The following is a 16,990-nucleotide window of genomic DNA, read 5'->3' on the forward strand; positions in this document are numbered from 1 at the left end:
AAAGTCAGTGATAGAAATGCTGTCAATGTCGTTAGTTCTAAAATCATTTACTGAACGAAAGCTAAAAATGACTTTCATTCAAGTGCCTTTAAACAGCATCGCTTCCTTTATGAAGAATTCCTTTGTCCCACAGAAATCCGAGGTCTTTAAAGTAGGGCCACATTCACTGTTGCTCAGTTACAAACGTAAGACATTGCATTATATGCTAAGTGTATCTCATAAAAACGGTGGTAGTTTTCATTTATCTTCACTACGGCAGAATTTCCGTAATAATGAGCATGTAATTAAGACGTCAGGTGAAGGGTGTCCGAGAGGTCAGCGTATTTTAACAAAAGCTGTACATTATACTCCCGAACATGCTTACAAACTGGCAATTTTGTACTTAAGAGCCCCAAACAATATTCGAGGTCTCAAAAAGATGAGGTACTATGTGTAGAATGGTCTCAGTAATGGCATGTCTAAGTATCTGTCAGCCATGGACTTCCCCCCGACCCCAATCCCCTGACACTTCAATGTTTTAATATTTACAATTAAAATTATACATTAAAATTTAAAATGTCATATATAATCACGGCAAATTATGACACATTAATATCAGGTTTTAGACCGGTGTGTTAATTATGTTAATTACTGATATGTTAATCCATAATAAACCAGATATCTGCACATGGTTCATGTATAATGCAAATTTTGATTGTATCTACGAAAGTAATGCAATCAAGAGGTTAGATCCCTACAAGTTAGTGGCCCACAGTCACGGACAAGCTGGCACACGCATGCGCAGTTACTTTCTTTTCTTCCCTTTCGTAGTAGTAGGACTGGTGGTCGCGAAATCCGGTGGGGGTGCATTCAAAGCCTCCTTATCCTCATTTCCATTCCAGCCTAAATGATGAAACAGCTTGGTTAATCAAAATAATATACTGAGTAAAAACAATTGTTGCGAAGAACACTTCATCAACGAAAAACAAATTACTTATACAGGTAAATTGGATTGATTTAAAGCAACTATGTATAAACAATACACCCACGTAGGGTTTTATCCATTGTATGGAATACTATTATGAAGACAAAGTGAAACAATATTTGTGGCAAAAAGACAGGATATGCATAAATCATTCATAAACACATAACATATCGGATGCCGGCTACATATACATTTGAGATATAGTGCTTAATGTTTTGCAGTTCTACCTTTACACTGAAGAAAATGGATCTAAAGGAAAACAATTCCACCTTAAATGTCCAATTTGTATTTTCGTCTTTTTATGTAGATATTTCATATACCGTGCCCTTATTTCTTTAGTATTACCAAGGTTTTTCTATATTATACAACCTTCGTAAGGTGACGAAGGACTGAAATGACACTGATCAACATGATGATCTAAACAAGACATCAAATACAGGTGTGTACAATATGGAAGAAAGGTAAACTAGGTCACAGCAATTATAATGCCTAGATGCTCACAGCAGGCATTCTCTGCAAATGGGTATCTTGCACACACATCTCTAGTCACGCACACGGGAGCCATTGGCTTCGATATAACACCGCGTTAATGGCTATCGAAGATTTGTCACACTGTGGCCGTAAATACACTAAACTTTCAGAATTTTCCACACCAGTCGTGTAAATTAAACTCACCTCTCAGGGGGTATTTAACTGAGACCGCGTTGTAAGAAAAAATGTTCCAGTTTTTCATGATGATCATGCGGACAAACTTAAATCGAGTCTGGTCTGGTCTGCGTGACACCACCGTCACCAGGCGACTAAATCAAGCCTATTCCTGGTTTTGGACAATCAGTTTACTGGGCAGTCGTCTTCTGCGGTAATTTTGACCCAAACCTGAATCGGTTTGTTTCAGGCAGGGGCGATCGGTACTCAGTTAGGCCCTGTGTTTCTAGGCCCTCCATCTGGAAGGAATTCCAGCGATAGAGTGGACTGTGCCAGACCCTCTTGACTAACACCGGACTAACAAAACTGGACGCTGGTTAGCCGACTGTGACCTAGTAAGTCGACTGTGGCAAGCTATGAGGACATTTCCTTCGGGGACGGGGCGTAACTAGCTTCATGTGGCTTCTCTGTCAGCAGTTCCATACGGCAAAGAGTTTGGAAGTCTGATAACAAATCTATGGCATGGCTACCTACCAACTGTTAAAGCTCGAGCAAAGTCGAGATGAGGGTGGCCGGGATGATGAGCCCATATGACAGAATCTAATGCAAGATATTCATCTTGAAATGCTATTCAAGACATGCGGTACGGTTTGTATATCTTTCATTCAGGGCACCCAGAACACGCCCTGAATGGAAGCACCTTTGTTTCTGGTTTGCAATTACATTCTTACAAAATAAAAAATAATAATAAATAAATAAACGTAAATTAACCGGTAACTGTTGATACCTCACCTCGCTCAACTCCAGTGGAAATGTTTAAACCCAGTGCACACAAGTAAGAGACAGTCATATACATATAATATAAAAGATGCGGGGTGAGTGATGCTTGTATACTGTACTACATAAACGCAATGAACCAACCTATATAAACTACTGGCGTTTATACACAAACCAGCATACCTCTCAATATATTCCTTCACAGTCCTAATCTCCACGAGTTCTAAGTGATCGGTTTGACAATCTACCAGGATTCACTCGCGGGAAGAAGAGGTTTTCCATCGCTCTTCTTTCGTCTTCCTCTGACCTTCTATCCACTCCAGCCGCTCCCTAATGACCGTCCGGCTGCCCACGATCAAATGATATAGCGTGTCACAGTCACTTGTCGTGGCCTAATTGAGTGTCCATATGGACCTGACGGGCGGACCAGTCATTCCTTGGCTCCGTTCACGCCACTGTAAATAGTGCTCAGTGCGGTTCTGAACAGCCCCGGTTCACGTTTCACTTATCAGGGCTCTTGTTCGGTTCTGAGTAGTTGAAATGTGTTCTGTTTGGAGGTATTGCTTTACGTGATCACCTTTTCCAAAATTAAAAACAGGGCAGACTTCAAACCTTTTGTCTGGTTTTATGCCAGGTACGTGTTAGAGGGCAAAATGTTGCTTTGTCCAAATTTTTAATCGGTGTTAATCCAGTTTTGTCAAAGACCAGATAACACCAACAAATAAAATACACTCACCGAGTTTCAAACCTTGCTAAAAATCATTAGAAATAGACAGTTTAATCGGGTAGAGAATGGAATAAGATAGAATAAGATGTAATACCCTGTGATACGGGGTCTAGTCCCCATTGATTTGTACTGTCAAGCACCCATCCTAGGTTCTGGTCCAATTACGCCACGCAAACCCTAACCCGTATAAATCTGAGAAAGGCCATATACTCTCTGCCATACGGATCTTCACTTTTCTGACACCAATCCGCACCATACCCGAAGGGCAGAGAGTCATGGTACCGTCATGGCCGCCCAAGGGACCCTCTCCGATAGGCTGGTCATATATATGTGATCACTGGCCATGCAATGGTCAGTTGGCCGAGACGGGAAGGTCAAGAAAGTCACGGACCAAGGGCACCAATTACCATATGTGTGGCATATTTTTAGTGGACTGAGGAATGCACTTACTGGTCAGAGGCTGGAGGAGTTGGTCAACTTGGTTGGTTGGCTTGGTTGGTCAGCTTGTTCATGCTACCGTACACTGGTCAAGTGGATGGCGAAAGCAAGGTTTCTGAAAAATGAACACATTTTTCATAGATTTTCTAAACTTACAATAAGTCTGTGTGTGGTGTGTGTGGTGTGTGTGTGTGTGAGAGAGAGAGAGAGAGAGAGTCTCAAATGAACACGAGCGATGTTGGAGGTGGTTTCAACTCCTCCCATTTCACCACAACGTGGTGTTTTGAACTCTTGTATTGCTAGTGGCATGAAAGGTCGCCATCGAAGCATCCCCCGATTTTCCATATTATTCATTGCGTTTAAAATCAAACAGAAAATATACTACAGTAAAAAGAACAATGCTTGTTTGGTAACAAGCGTACCCTTAGCGTGGCGTCACGGATAAAGTTTTCTCGCGTTTCTTTTTCTCTCAAATACCAGATAAGCACTAATCTGTATAACTTTTTAATGATCAAAGCATTAAAAAAGTTTCTTAATTCACTATTTTCAATGATAATGTCATTCAATTTCTCATCGGCATCAGTGTTGCTATTTTTTTACTTAAAACATTTTTAGAGTATGACAATTTCTTGGTCAGTTTTTAATTGGGTAACTAATCTACAGTGCAAGTAATTGGCTCCGTCCACACAAGGTAGGATTTTATTAATCGTATTTATAGTTGGCGGATCCTTTTCGGGAAACAAGGGCCAGGGGGAAGAGGTTCGAGGTTTTTACAAGCATTTTAGGCCTGGTATCCATATTGGTCATGATAGTGGTTATACACAAATATATCAGATACTTTTGCAGGTTAACGTTTTTATTAAAGCAGAGGTGGTGCGTCCTTAATTTGAAGACACGAAATCTGACACGGGACGAGGAAATCTGCACACAAAGAGTTTGACTCCTAGTTTTTTCTTTTATTTTGATGATTTAACAACAATATGTATTTAAAGGTAAGGCGGATCTCAAAGTAATCCAATATCATTATCAACTTGTTGTCCAAAATATGTTTTTAATGAACGCAAACGGGCTTCAATCGACAAAAGTGAATTTCAAATTTAAACTGCGAGGGTGTTTTAGATTTCTTAAGATACACAAACAATATTGCGTCCTACAACATCGTGCTCTGTCAAAAACGGGTGTCAAATTTCAACCTAAAAGTCCGTCACATTTCTAGGTACGCTTCTGGACACCATTGTTACGGATTGCTTGATAAGCAAACAACGGCGCCAGTGTGGTATTCTTTGATATGACCCCTGTTATGACATTCGAGGGAGTTGTTTACGGGAACTTCCCTACGACAGCAATGGCGGGAAACCGCCCCCTTTGTCCAACCATTCCAAACATACACCGTAGATCGGGCTGTTGCTATTCTGTGAGGCAACGGGCAAAGTATTACACAATCCCATACCAAAGTATGAATGGTTCCAATATGGATCGATAAAAGGCAAAGCTTGGGTTAACCCGATCTTTTTGTACGCAAAACGCGACTTACCTCATCACCTTGAAAAAGGTAACCAAGACACAGGGGATAAAAAAAAACCACCAGGAAATAACCCTCAAAGGAGAGACATCCATCACCGAGTGGTTTACCTCCAAAACCACCTATTTAGTTACGTGTAACAGAGGAAGAAACCAGCCTCGCCTCCTTTACCGTGTTTAGTGGATACACACAATGCACGGTCATACGAGTTCCAGTGCTCCAAACACACCTTCACACATAATCGATCACTCTTCGTACTAAACAAAATACCAAGCGATTATTTGAGGTTGTATTATCCATACGTCAATGGACTTAAAGCTGTGTACGCGGTGACCTGGAGACCAAGGGGCAGAAATTTGATGGACGCTGGGAAGGCACTGGGATTGAAAATAGCATCCCGGTTTTGATCTTTAGTGTCTTTTTAACTACCCATGTTTTAAAAAAATGGTTGATCAATTTCTCTTTTACAATTTTCAAAATAAATGAATGCATTTAACTAAAAAAATGAAATAACTGTGTATTCTGAGTAGATCATTACAAACTGCATGGTGAGATGTAGGCGAAATATAATTATACAGAATATTTTATAATTTTTCAAACAAGAGGGCTTTTGTAGATCTTGAACCTTAACGGTATCAATCATTAATGCTTACGTAGCAATATATTGACAACAGGTTAGTTCATGTTATCATATTTTAAAAACGCAATGACGGGTACAGCTTCATTTACCTTTCATGTCCCCAAAAGAAAGTCTCATCTCTCAAAAAAAAAAAAAAAAAAAAAAAAAAAAAAAAAAAAAAAAAAAAAAAAAAAGTCCACGATGTCTGCACTTGGGGACACACCGCAACCACAATTCTGAGGTGATTCCATTCATTCAGAAATGCTTTTTAATATACCAAACGTGCCAAAGCCGGTGTTAAGCTTCATAATTTTGGCGGGGAACTAAAAGGTCACGATACACGAGCAAAACGGATAAGAACATATCAATAGATTTGTGCTTGTTGTTATCACCTATTTATATACCCTAGTACTCTCCTAGCCACAATTCATTTTCCAGTGTTAATTGGTCTGTATTAACAGATATGGCATAATCGTAAAGGCTTCTAGGAATTAAGGAGAGTTGTAAAATACTAGAAATGGAGACGTGGATGAACACTGTACTCCTGCCATATAACACCATAACGCTAACCAGTGTGTTACGACCAGAGGAGTGTGGGCTTGCAGAGTGTAAATTATGGAAATATCTATCAGTGCTTCACAATTTCCAGAGAACACACTGACATTCAAGCTCTAAAATCTGCTCAAAAATGACAAAGACAGCGTATCTTCACATGACTGGGGGATAATATTGTCTTTATGTATTTTTTTTTTTGGTGGAGGGGGGGGGTCATTATATGGTAATTTTTGTCAACAATAAAAATAGCTAATTATAAATCTACTCCCAGTGAATATAGACAGTTGTACAACTTCATACAATTAATATCCAAATTAATACAGGTTTCAATTTTTTCAGATAAAAATGCTACATCTTATTAAAATATAGTACTCACCTTCCGACGAACGCTGTTTGCAGGAAGAAAAATTGTCGAGGAATCCGATATCTCCTGTATGTCATGATGACATGTTGGCTGCGGAAGCTGTAACCGTTTCCTAAAAAGTACAAAAAAGTCAATATATTATTATAGCGGCGGGTTGTTACGACACGCATAAAATCTTCCATCTTCCAAACTTTGTTCCATCTCGGTCTTCTGTGTTCACTACAAATTACCTATAATAGTACCTTGGCAACTGAAGTTATTCAATTTTCGTGCGTTTTGTAATGTTACAGTAGGTCAAGTACACGTGAACAGCTACAGGTGACAAATAAATAGCCTCGTGTCTTCCTTGATGCTCCACCATTATTCGATTGAACTCCATCTTTAAACAAAAATTATGACCGGCAACTAACCCTCCCCCCTCTACACTGATAACCCCTTCCGTTAAATTCACTCGGTCTGAGGTCGTTTTAGGACAGTATTATGATCTAATGTCAGAAGTACAACGGTTTATCTTACTCAACAGGTGCTACAGAAAAAGCCCTTCCTTGACGCATATATATAAACACGTCCCTGCACATAAACACGCTCGTGCTCACACACACACACACACAATAAAATAATTTTAAAAAATTAAAAAAGCATCTATCATTTTGAACTCCGTCTGTCGGTCTAGCTATCCAATGTCTCCTTCCACGACCTGACTATCTTCGCAACAAATGTCGTGGTTAATATGAGACATCAATTATTGAATCCCTCCACGTGGAATGGCTTCCAGTAGCTTCAGCACGCTGCGTGGGGCGTACAGCGCTGCATGAGCCGCCAGTGACCGGCCACCGCCATGACGTAATGAGAAAATCCCAACACTGGTACCATGGAAACCACCTTGTACCATCGGTATAATTATTATTGTTATTACTGTTGTTTTAAAAAATTCAGCATATTTGGTTTTACACAACACCATTCTTAGTTTTTTTGTTTGTTTTTTTTTTACTTCTCAGTCATCTGAGACATGCTAACATTGCTTTGGGAAGTATGATCTATTAATTGTGTCCGATTGAAGTAAATTATGACTGTCACTATCAGAGTGACCAAATGACAGTACTTCCTGATGAATAATGAATGTTTACATAAATATGTGTTTATACCAACTAACTTGAAACCAGTATCATAAACAAAGACATGTATATAACCTATTACTTGAAAACCTGCATCTTCTATAAAGATATATGTACATACCGATCTACTTGAGAACGTCCACGTTAAAATCTGCATCTTGTTGCAGAAACTGTTGTCCCTGGCAACAAGGTGATTTCTAGTAATTTGCAAAAGCGTCACGGAATTTATCTTCGTATATAAACAGGATGACACATAATTTATAGACACAAGGACGTGCTTCTAAAGCGCCTCTTATATCACTCAGTTCATTCTATCAGGTTAAAGGTATAAAGACCAGACCCATTTTCGGACCACATCGTTAAATGTACCACCATGAAAATAGCTCACACTAAATAAAAGTATGCTTCCGTCTTAGTATTCGATACCTACGTGAATTTAAATGTAACAAAATATAAAAAGGTAGAGATAACAGATTCGCAAGACGAACGTACAATGCCATTTAATATACAGTCACAAACATCAAGTCACCCGATATTTTAGACAAAGGATAATATGATATGACAAAAAGGTTGGGTAGGTTCTTGCACTGAGTACTTTCATCAAGGAAGTGAACGAAGACGAGGATCACGTTTACAACCGGGTAATGGGTGGTAAGTCTGCAATGACGGTTCACACTGCTCCAGTGCTCCATGTTCATATCTAATTAGTCTAAAACAGTGTAATGAGTACTCACATTGATTGCAATTAACAGGCTGAAGTCACGGGTTGTCACGCAAACGGTTTTGTCTTACAACGAAATAATTTTTACCTACGAAAACGTGATCCAAGATGCCTTTACCCTTTTATATCTAATAAGAAAGGAGTCGGTTCAGTTGAATGTATTAAAATGTTCCAGAGAACCCAACAAACCACCTACAAAGTCGTTCCTGCGAGGAAGCAGTGTATCGAGGCCAAATTATGAATAATACAAGACACTAACAACAAATGAAACATCTTGTGCAAAGTGATCAATGAGTGTTGATGCGTTACCATGACAACGGCGTGTTACCGCCGCGATGGCGTGTATGTAGCGACTTACCGAGAGTGGTTCTACATCTGCTGTGACAAAATGCAGTGTCAGACAATTCGTAGAAGATTAACGGTTCCCAAATAACAGATCTGATTAACTGCTTATGCTTCATGTGCCTGATTTGTGGGTGTGTATGTGTTAGGGTACACATACGTCTTTTTTTTTAATATAGTCTTAAGATTGAAAAATGCACCTCAAAACAATTGGGCACGTTTTCGTAAGTTTCATCAGGTATTTCTATATAATCTATTTTTCAAATATTTTCTTAAAATTTGTACCACGTTGACGCCGGTGGGTGTCGTCCACCGGTGACATGCTACTAAAGAGAGGTGTGGTCATAGAAGACAAGAAATGGGTGCCAAAGCTTCGTTCTCTCTCTCTCTCTCTCCCCCCCTCCCCAACTTCTCCCGGTCTTCAACTTTGGTAATCCGACAGCAGTCTCTATCAGAAATCCCCTTCGATTCTGATATTCGATTACGTAACTGATTGAGCAGAAGCCGAGAACGGCGTATCCTGAATTGGATTGAAGCAAGGCGACAATAAGGTATTAAGGGGCTTTACGCATAATACAGCGGATGCCCGTTATTATAACCTCTCATCTCCACAAACAATATTAATATCAACCTATAGAATATAATTAGAATGAATCTGAGCTTAATATCTATAGTGCATGTGACTGTTGATATATATTTGATCACTGCCATTGAAAAGCGGTTTCTTTAAAATTGTATGGTGATAAAAATGGGTAAATTCAACGTATGTGGTTACGAGTACGTGTAGCTTGGTGGAATAAGTCAAGAATTTAAGTAGCACGTGCGCCAGTGTCATTATAAACCTTTTCTTGACAGGATATGTTCTTTACTAAAATTAACTTAATGAGATATCCGCGTTAACGGTATTAATAGTCTGGCAATTAGTTAATTTTCTATTCATCTTAGGGCTTCTTTATATATCATCGGGTATATAACGAACATCATTTCAATTTGTAATAATCCATGGAATTCTACACAATTCCGGTCTTACATCAATCAGTTGCACAACCTTTTGTAGCAACTTCTCTAAACAAAAACCTTGTGCTGGTTGCAGATGCTAATATAACAGTTACTTACTACTGATGGGAACTGGACGTAAGGCTAGTCAAAGTAATAGCCTATACCTACACTTGTCCTATATTTGAAGTAGAAAAACTACAAAAAAATCTGCATTTACATCTGAAGCAAAAAGTCTTCACTTGTCTTGTGCCTGTACAATATAGCCTATCAATTCGACATGATAATTGTACAAAGAGACGAGAGTCTCTCATCTTCTATTCAAACGGCAATCAGCAGAGCGATGTTTAACATACGATCTGCCACTAAAATCTGATTAATATTTTATTTCACACGTTGTGTATAAATCAGACTGTCAGTGTATCTCATTAGCAAAATGTGATACGCCATGCAGCCATACGTACGATGTTATGTCGACTGAGTTAGGAGTTGACGTGTTGAAAAACATTAAAATCCAACAAGTAAATTAAATCATGACTTAATAATCATAAGGTACACGTGTAGAACTGTTCGTCAGTAGCAGCAAAATCAATAGAGGAGGAAAGGAAATTGTCGAACGAATTTTTCGTAACAATTTTTCTGTAAGGGCTTTGAAAATATATTATTGAATGGTGTTGTACTCGTTGCTTTTATTTCTTAAAAAAATGTGAAGAAATGACCAATTATCTAGCCTTCCTTTGACGATTATGTTTGACCACAATTTCGGCAACAGGTGGAAGTTATTTTTTCCTATATAATAAATCAGTCTCATAGGAAACACGTGGTGCACGTTTAACACCATGTCCCGGTACAATTTCGTTAAAATTACGCAATATCACCCGGCTTCCCCGTTATTAGCTCACTCCAAGATCCGGCAGAGAGCCCTCATCTCCTGTACATTAATAATAAGGGGGACAGGTATTTCATCTTTATCGTCGTTAACATCTGCAGTCTGGGAGCCCTCATCACAGCGTTCATGATGCAGATCACACGATGCGCACGCACCGTTCAGGAAGTGTCCTCCTAAAATGGCGGAAACTCCCCGGCTCTAATGTCTCCCATATTGATTTAACATTGAGATTAAACGCATGCATTATACTGCCTACTACTACCACACGATGTTATCGAGTGCGAAACTGAAAGAAAACGAGGAAGATACCCGCAAACTAAAACACCACCCTCCCTAGCTCTGATACTAAAGTGCTTAGTTTAGAAATTTACCTGGACGGGGTCGGAGTCATGACCGTCTGAGCCAGCGCCCTGTAAACTGTCCCGCCACACCCAATGCCATTCATTTGCACGGGCACAATTGCGGAAATTTGACGTCTAATGAAACTGAGGCTGGAATTGGGTCAATAAAACGTGGAAGTAATAATACGTCGAGGAGCGATCGATACCTCATCATCTCTTAGCGCCAGAGCTACAGGTAGAGCAGATCACCTGGCTTTCAATATGTCCGTACTTTACGACAGCGCCTAGCGTCCCTTCTTTCCTCTGCCGCATGCTCCGTTTAAACCAAACAGAGGGAGGGAGTGGAGGGAGAAGAATGCAGTGCGGGGCGAAGAATAGAGGCTCCCAGCGGCTCACGCCATTGGATGCCCGGTCGACCACAGTCATCAGTTTTCTTTCTTATTCAAATGACCAACATGCCGCTCTCTTTGTAAAGTAGTAGTTTCCCTGCAGGCTTTTGCATTCATGGACAATGAAGCGTAGCGTGCATGAGCAGACGATGTGCACTCCGCACAGCTTGTTTGGCGGGAAGGGATTGTCGTCTGCTCTGATGGTGATTAGTCTCACAGAACGCTCGTACAAATGGAAATGACACACTATTCAAACATTATTTTCAAATGAATTTGTACTCAGTCGATCGTCCTCCCACTACGCGCCGAGAACCGTGTGTGAATTCGTCCGCGTTTCAAATATGCTCAATGGAAATTTGACTGAAATCGGATCCCGTGCACTTAATGACATTCCAGTACAGGTGAATGTAGGTACCTGACATTTGTTTTACAAATATCTGCCGGTCAGCTGGAATCTGTGGAGTCCGGAATGTTTAACCGTTGGTCTCGCAGACGACAATCCCACAAGGCAACGGTGAAAAAACCGTGCCACCAAAACCCGAACGGGGACACTTGTCAGCTTTCTTTCTTCCTATTGCTATTATCATTTTTTCTGGTCACGGTATTCAATCTTTTAACCAGAGAAAGAAAATAAAAACATACTTCACACAAGGGAACACTAGTTTACCCTCTTCTAAAAATAGGACGAATTTGAAACGGGCTCCACGGCCTCGATATAGGGCAGCTTTTTGAGGTCCTTTTAAGGCCGTTGACACAGTTCCGTGTTATTTAAGGGATACACATAACAAAGTAAACCTATGTCGATATTAAACTAAATAATATAGATCTTCCTCCTACTCCACGCTCTGTTTGTTTGTCATATGAATAGCCTAGCATTCGGTGACACGTTGCATGCGGGAACAACACACATACGTATGCTCCATTTACTTGGGGATGACAATGCTTTTATTGCGATGACACGTTGAACCGAAAATGTCATATTTACATCATGTGTCATGTTTACTTTTATTATCCAATGATCATAAATGTGAAACGGGGAATCGTTTTGTATAACAAGAAGGTGTATCTTCTAAATGGGAATTATTGTATAAGGAGCTTTACTATTGTTAGAATTGTACACGCAGAGGGGCATCAACTGCAAAAATTGTCGTTCCACAAATTAAACTTTAAAAAAATCGCCTCGAAGTTGTTATTAAACAGGTAGTATGCACAACAATTAAAACACGTTTCATCTGCCCTTCCAATACTACAAAAAGGTATATCATTAGCACTGAATAATGCAAAATGTCGCACACACATTTGGATAAGTATATACGTAAACCCACATTATTCTATATTAACACTGCATGCAGGTGCTAATTCCAAATATATTTCAGAAGAAATCATCTACTGTCAGTAGGTTTTTATTTTTATCTCGTGACTTCACGATCCGATTACCCCCGCTTGGATGGCGAAACCCAAGACAAGGCATAATTACTAACGCAAGGTAAAGGCAGTCCGCGGGCGACATGTAGCTGAACAGCAGCAGCGACTTGGTTTTCACTGGAATTTTGCCGAGAGGTGGGTTGGGGGGGGGGGGGAGGGGGCACGAGTATGAACATATTTAATACAAAACGGTGGACTATAATATGAAAGGCACAGGAATGGAAAATTGCTTTCTTGTTTTTGTCTAATTTGGATTTTATACCATTTTTTGTGGGGGGGGGGGGGGGGGGAGGCTCTATAGTCAAGGGAGGGGATATGATATGTCCACTGGGGCCTCAACTTCAACATACACCGACTGACTACCACAAGTTTGACGGACATTACCAGCTAGTATTGGCAGGGGTCTCCTGTCAACATTCATATGCCGTGTTATAGACGACGTAGAGGTTTTATTAACAGTCAGTTTCAAACCAAATGCGACCCAGCGCCGTCATCGTGACGTTACTTTCTAATGATAAACTGACGGACCGAAACCCCGGCCACATATACACTTGCCCAAATCTCATCCAGCTCTAGGTAGATAATTTGTTACAAATGCACAACAGACTAGTCTGGGGAGTATACAGTAACTTCACAATAAATAAATAAATCCGAACTTTTGATAAATCAGAAAGTGCCTCGCCAACATGATGCAAACAATACATACCCCAAACAAAAACTCAAAATAATGGCGCCCGTTCTAGTCCAATGTGGGCGATATATTCCATACATGGCCTTTAAAATACTGCTTAGCTGAAACACGTGCCTTGAGCATAGACCCCCCACCTCCACCCACCCACCAAAAAAAAAAAGGAAAATAGTGGGAGATGCGTTGACCTCAACACGCTGCCCCCCCCCCCCAAGTTCCTCTCATCCTTTACTAGTTTGTGGTATGTCAACATGGCTGAAGTGCACTTGCCGAGTATTTCTGAGGTCGCTTTCACCTTGTATTGACACAAAAGACCAAAGCCGGGTTCACAAGAAAACGTTGGTCGAAAACTGGCCTCACTTTAAGATTTAGTCTTGTCTATAGTCTAAGTTAACCCAGAGTGTAACTGAAGTAGTCAACTAAAATAAAGTTATTGTTTTGAAAGTAAATCACATTAATTAAAAAAATAATAAACCTCTCTCGGCGTGGACTTGTCGCCTCACGAAGATTTCTGATTATTTAGGATTTTGGAAAATTTTGAGTGGGTAGGGCTAGGGGGTAGGGAGGGAGGGGGTGTAATGTTAGTTTATGTGTCTGTGGTGAAGAACTTTTCTGTCAAAAAGCTTCGTGACCGTTTGTCTAAAAGCTCCTGCGTGGGATCATATTTCTACAAACTCGACAATTCAAAGCCATGTCTCCGTTAAGGATATTACTAATCAATTGTAAACATTTCTTTTCAATGGCACTGTACAGGAGTACATAGAGTCGTAGTAGAACACGGTGCCTTCGGAAGTGATGGTCACCCTCAACTATTAAACACAGGGAAGTCAGCTGTAGTTACATACCTAGAAACTCCGCCATCTTTGCTCCAAAGGTTGAATGTCCCATTTGTTTTTCCTTCCAAGTCAAATCAATGCGTCTCTTCAATGTTTCATCTGTCAAAGGAAAAAATAAGAGCACTCTTGATAAAAACTCAGTATATACTGTCAAAGAACCGATGTTACAGCGCTCCGTTTCGACTTATTTCACATGTACATTTTGCAAGCCTAATATCGTGTTTTTCTATCATTTATATGGATGACTGTCCAATAATAGCATAGTTTCTTTCTACACACGCACATGTATATGCTTTCAAACCTTGCCTATTATCGCCTCTGCTCAAGTCACTGTTTCATCTATCAACTGAATTAATAGTTTATGATATTTTTATTTTTATATTATCAAATTTTAGTTGCCTATAATCTATGTAACTGACCCAGTAACACGGAGGTGTGGGGTAAATTTCTTTCGCCAGAGAGAGAGAGTAAGAGAGAGAGAGAGAGAGAGAGAGTGAAAGAGAGAAAGAGAGTGAGAGAGAGAGAGACGGCTGGAGAGAGAGTGGAGTTCGCAGTGTATCAAAATTAATAGCTTATGTCTGAAGAATCCGCGTTTCACTCACATCGTTGGAAAATGTTCATATACCTGCCCTTAAAAGATCATTTCACACCTTAACAAGTCGACCACAAATGAAACATCACAACACCCGAGAATTGCTTTTATCACAACTATATGTCAGACACTTCAGTTGAACAACGGACATCACTCTTATTGTATCCGAATTCGATAAATAATATAACAGACCGAGACACGCATGTTGTTGAAACCACAAGCACAACGCTATGAAACTGCAGCAAACATTTGAAAAATACATATCTGAAAAATACACACGACTAGATAGACATCTTCATCAAATGCGAGATGGAAAAAATTAGAGGAATCATTAGCAGACCGAACGCTTCAGCAGTTCCATTCTTTATATTCTAGTATTTTCCAACGGTTATGGAGACGACAACCTTACTCGCCATTGGTCACACAATGTCGAGTGATGACAACCCTGGCAATAATGGCATTGGGGCGTTGGCTTGGTGAGAGAAATTATATATATTGAGTCTTCCCGCGGTAATCTATCACTGTCACTATAGCTATCACTTCGCGTGGATTTAGTCGTATTGCCGATAGTCACATTTAGGGTAATATGTCATATATTTTGTCACAACAATTCTCTGGCAATTGATCTAGAAATGGGAAATCATTAATAATCATAATTCATCCTATATTTCTATGAGTCAAATTGTAGAAATTGTCTAACAGGGGTTGAGAAGTCCCCGCCAGCGCCAAGGCGGCTCGTGGAAATATGTTAACCCTGTTATTGCATATTAAAAAGGTAGTAACACCAAGGATGTGAATCCCTTACCTGTATCTGTACAGCTAGACTGATCCACAGCTACACTGATCTCCGTGGAGTCATGTAACAACATAAAGACCTTGAGAAAAACGCGGGAGTGACCAACAAGTCCACGGGCGCGTGAACCACCTGACCGTCCAGCGAGGGTCACCTGACCCCCAGTCCGGCAACGTGGCCCGCTGTCCATCCACATTTTGTCCTCCGCGTTCTACTTACTGGGAGAGAAAGAGAACTCCTTGCACTCAAGTCGAGCGTTAGATCGAACAATAACTGAGTAATATAGCTTCCTCTGTGACGTGACGTAACTGGCCTCCGTTTATGCCATTGGTCAATATGCTACAATGCTGGACCTCGTAGAGAATGGATACCATTCTGACCGCCTTCACTCTAGAAAATGAGGATCCGCGGCGGCCTAGGTGACGTAGGCTACGGAAACTGTCAGGAACTTTGATCCTTATCAGAAAGCAGTGCGTCCTACCGCCTGACACTCTAAGACAAAACTTGGTCCCCAAATCTTGATTAACTGTTGGCGCTACCGGTGCCCACGGCATTAAGATGGACCTTCCCAAGTTAATAATGAACGCGGCCTCAGCACGAGCAATCGCAGGTTGCCATAAAGGTGCATATTTTGTGATTAGGCAGAATAACGAGAACATCTGTCACCTGCTCGGCTTGGGTAGGCCTACCTCGTGATCACATGGTCCGATAGTCACATACCTCCGCAGTCCACTCTTGTCCACTACAGGCCGTGTTATCACCGACGCCAGGACCGTCATTTTCCTGTCCACCGGTGCGTGAGGCACGGCGACGCGAAATTTCCTTCGCCCCGGCCCTTTCACATGTACAATCTTAATAACAGGGTCGATAGCGTTTCTGTCAAAGCGCCACTCCGTGACGTGTTCACCTCTTCATTAAAGTGTACAATCGGAGCGTGACGACTCCGGATGTGAGGAATGATAGCACCTGTAATTATTCATGTTCCCCTGATGTGGCGGAAATGACAAATTTGAGAGGTGGATGCATGGAGAGAATAGAAGAGGACACGGTCACCGTTTTACAGTCTTATCTTTGTATTTTGAATCACGCGAAATGGCTAATTCAAATACTTGTCGTGGGTGAAATTATGTTAAAGGTATTATGTACGCATTAAAAATTTTCATAAGTATTAATTTCTACGTGTGCTAATTTTTTCAAAATTCAGACCCTAAAAACCATAAAATCCATCACGTATTAGTACCTGGCATCAATA

At 40.5% G+C, this 16,990-nt stretch overlaps 2 protein-coding genes across 2 annotated transcripts in view; one reads left to right on the plus strand and one right to left on the minus strand.

Annotated features, from left to right (window-relative positions):
* Window positions 1-16,684, minus strand: LOC147760979 (uncharacterized). Its single transcript, XM_087014838.1, has 5 exons — window positions 15,751-16,684; window positions 14,363-14,452; window positions 6,624-6,723; window positions 3,564-3,666; window positions 1-882 (listed from the first exon to the last, which is right to left on the minus strand). Exons 1-4 carry the CDS (start codon window positions 15,932-15,934, stop codon window positions 3,627-3,629), a joined length of 414 nt encoding a protein of 137 aa, XP_086870964.1. The 5' UTR covers window positions 15,935-16,684; the 3' UTR covers window positions 1-882; window positions 3,564-3,626.
* Window positions 15,385-16,990, plus strand: part of LOC106172883 (uncharacterized) — a 12,294-nt gene continuing 10,688 nt past the window's right edge. The window contains exon 1 of the mRNA XM_087014835.1: window positions 15,385-15,421. Coding sequence (XP_086870961.1) covers window positions 15,400-15,421 — 22 coding nt within the window. The 5' untranslated portion in view covers window positions 15,385-15,399. The remainder of the gene's footprint in view (window positions 15,422-16,990) is intronic.

This window comes from Lingula anatina, chromosome 6 (genome assembly GCF_051362555.1).
Source record: "Lingula anatina isolate TDL-2025a chromosome 6, LinAna3.0, whole genome shotgun sequence".
In the NCBI taxonomy this organism is placed as follows: Eukaryota; Metazoa; Brachiopoda; class Lingulata; order Lingulida; family Lingulidae; genus Lingula; species Lingula anatina.

Bases quoted from the DNA above. Each gene is read 5' to 3' on its own strand.
- LOC147760979 (XM_087014838.1), bottom strand. From the start codon at position 15,934: ATGTGGATGGACAGCGGGCCACGTTGCCGGACTGGGGGTCAGGTGACC. The intron at 14,453-15,750 runs GTAAGGGATTCA...TTCCTTTGACAG, and splicing joins GTCTAGCTGTACAGATACAG to ATGAAACATTGAAGAGACGC. The intron at 3,667-6,623 runs GTGAGTACTATA...TTCATTTTTCAG, and splicing joins CAAACAGCGTTCGTCGGAAG to AAACCTTGCTTTCGCCATCC.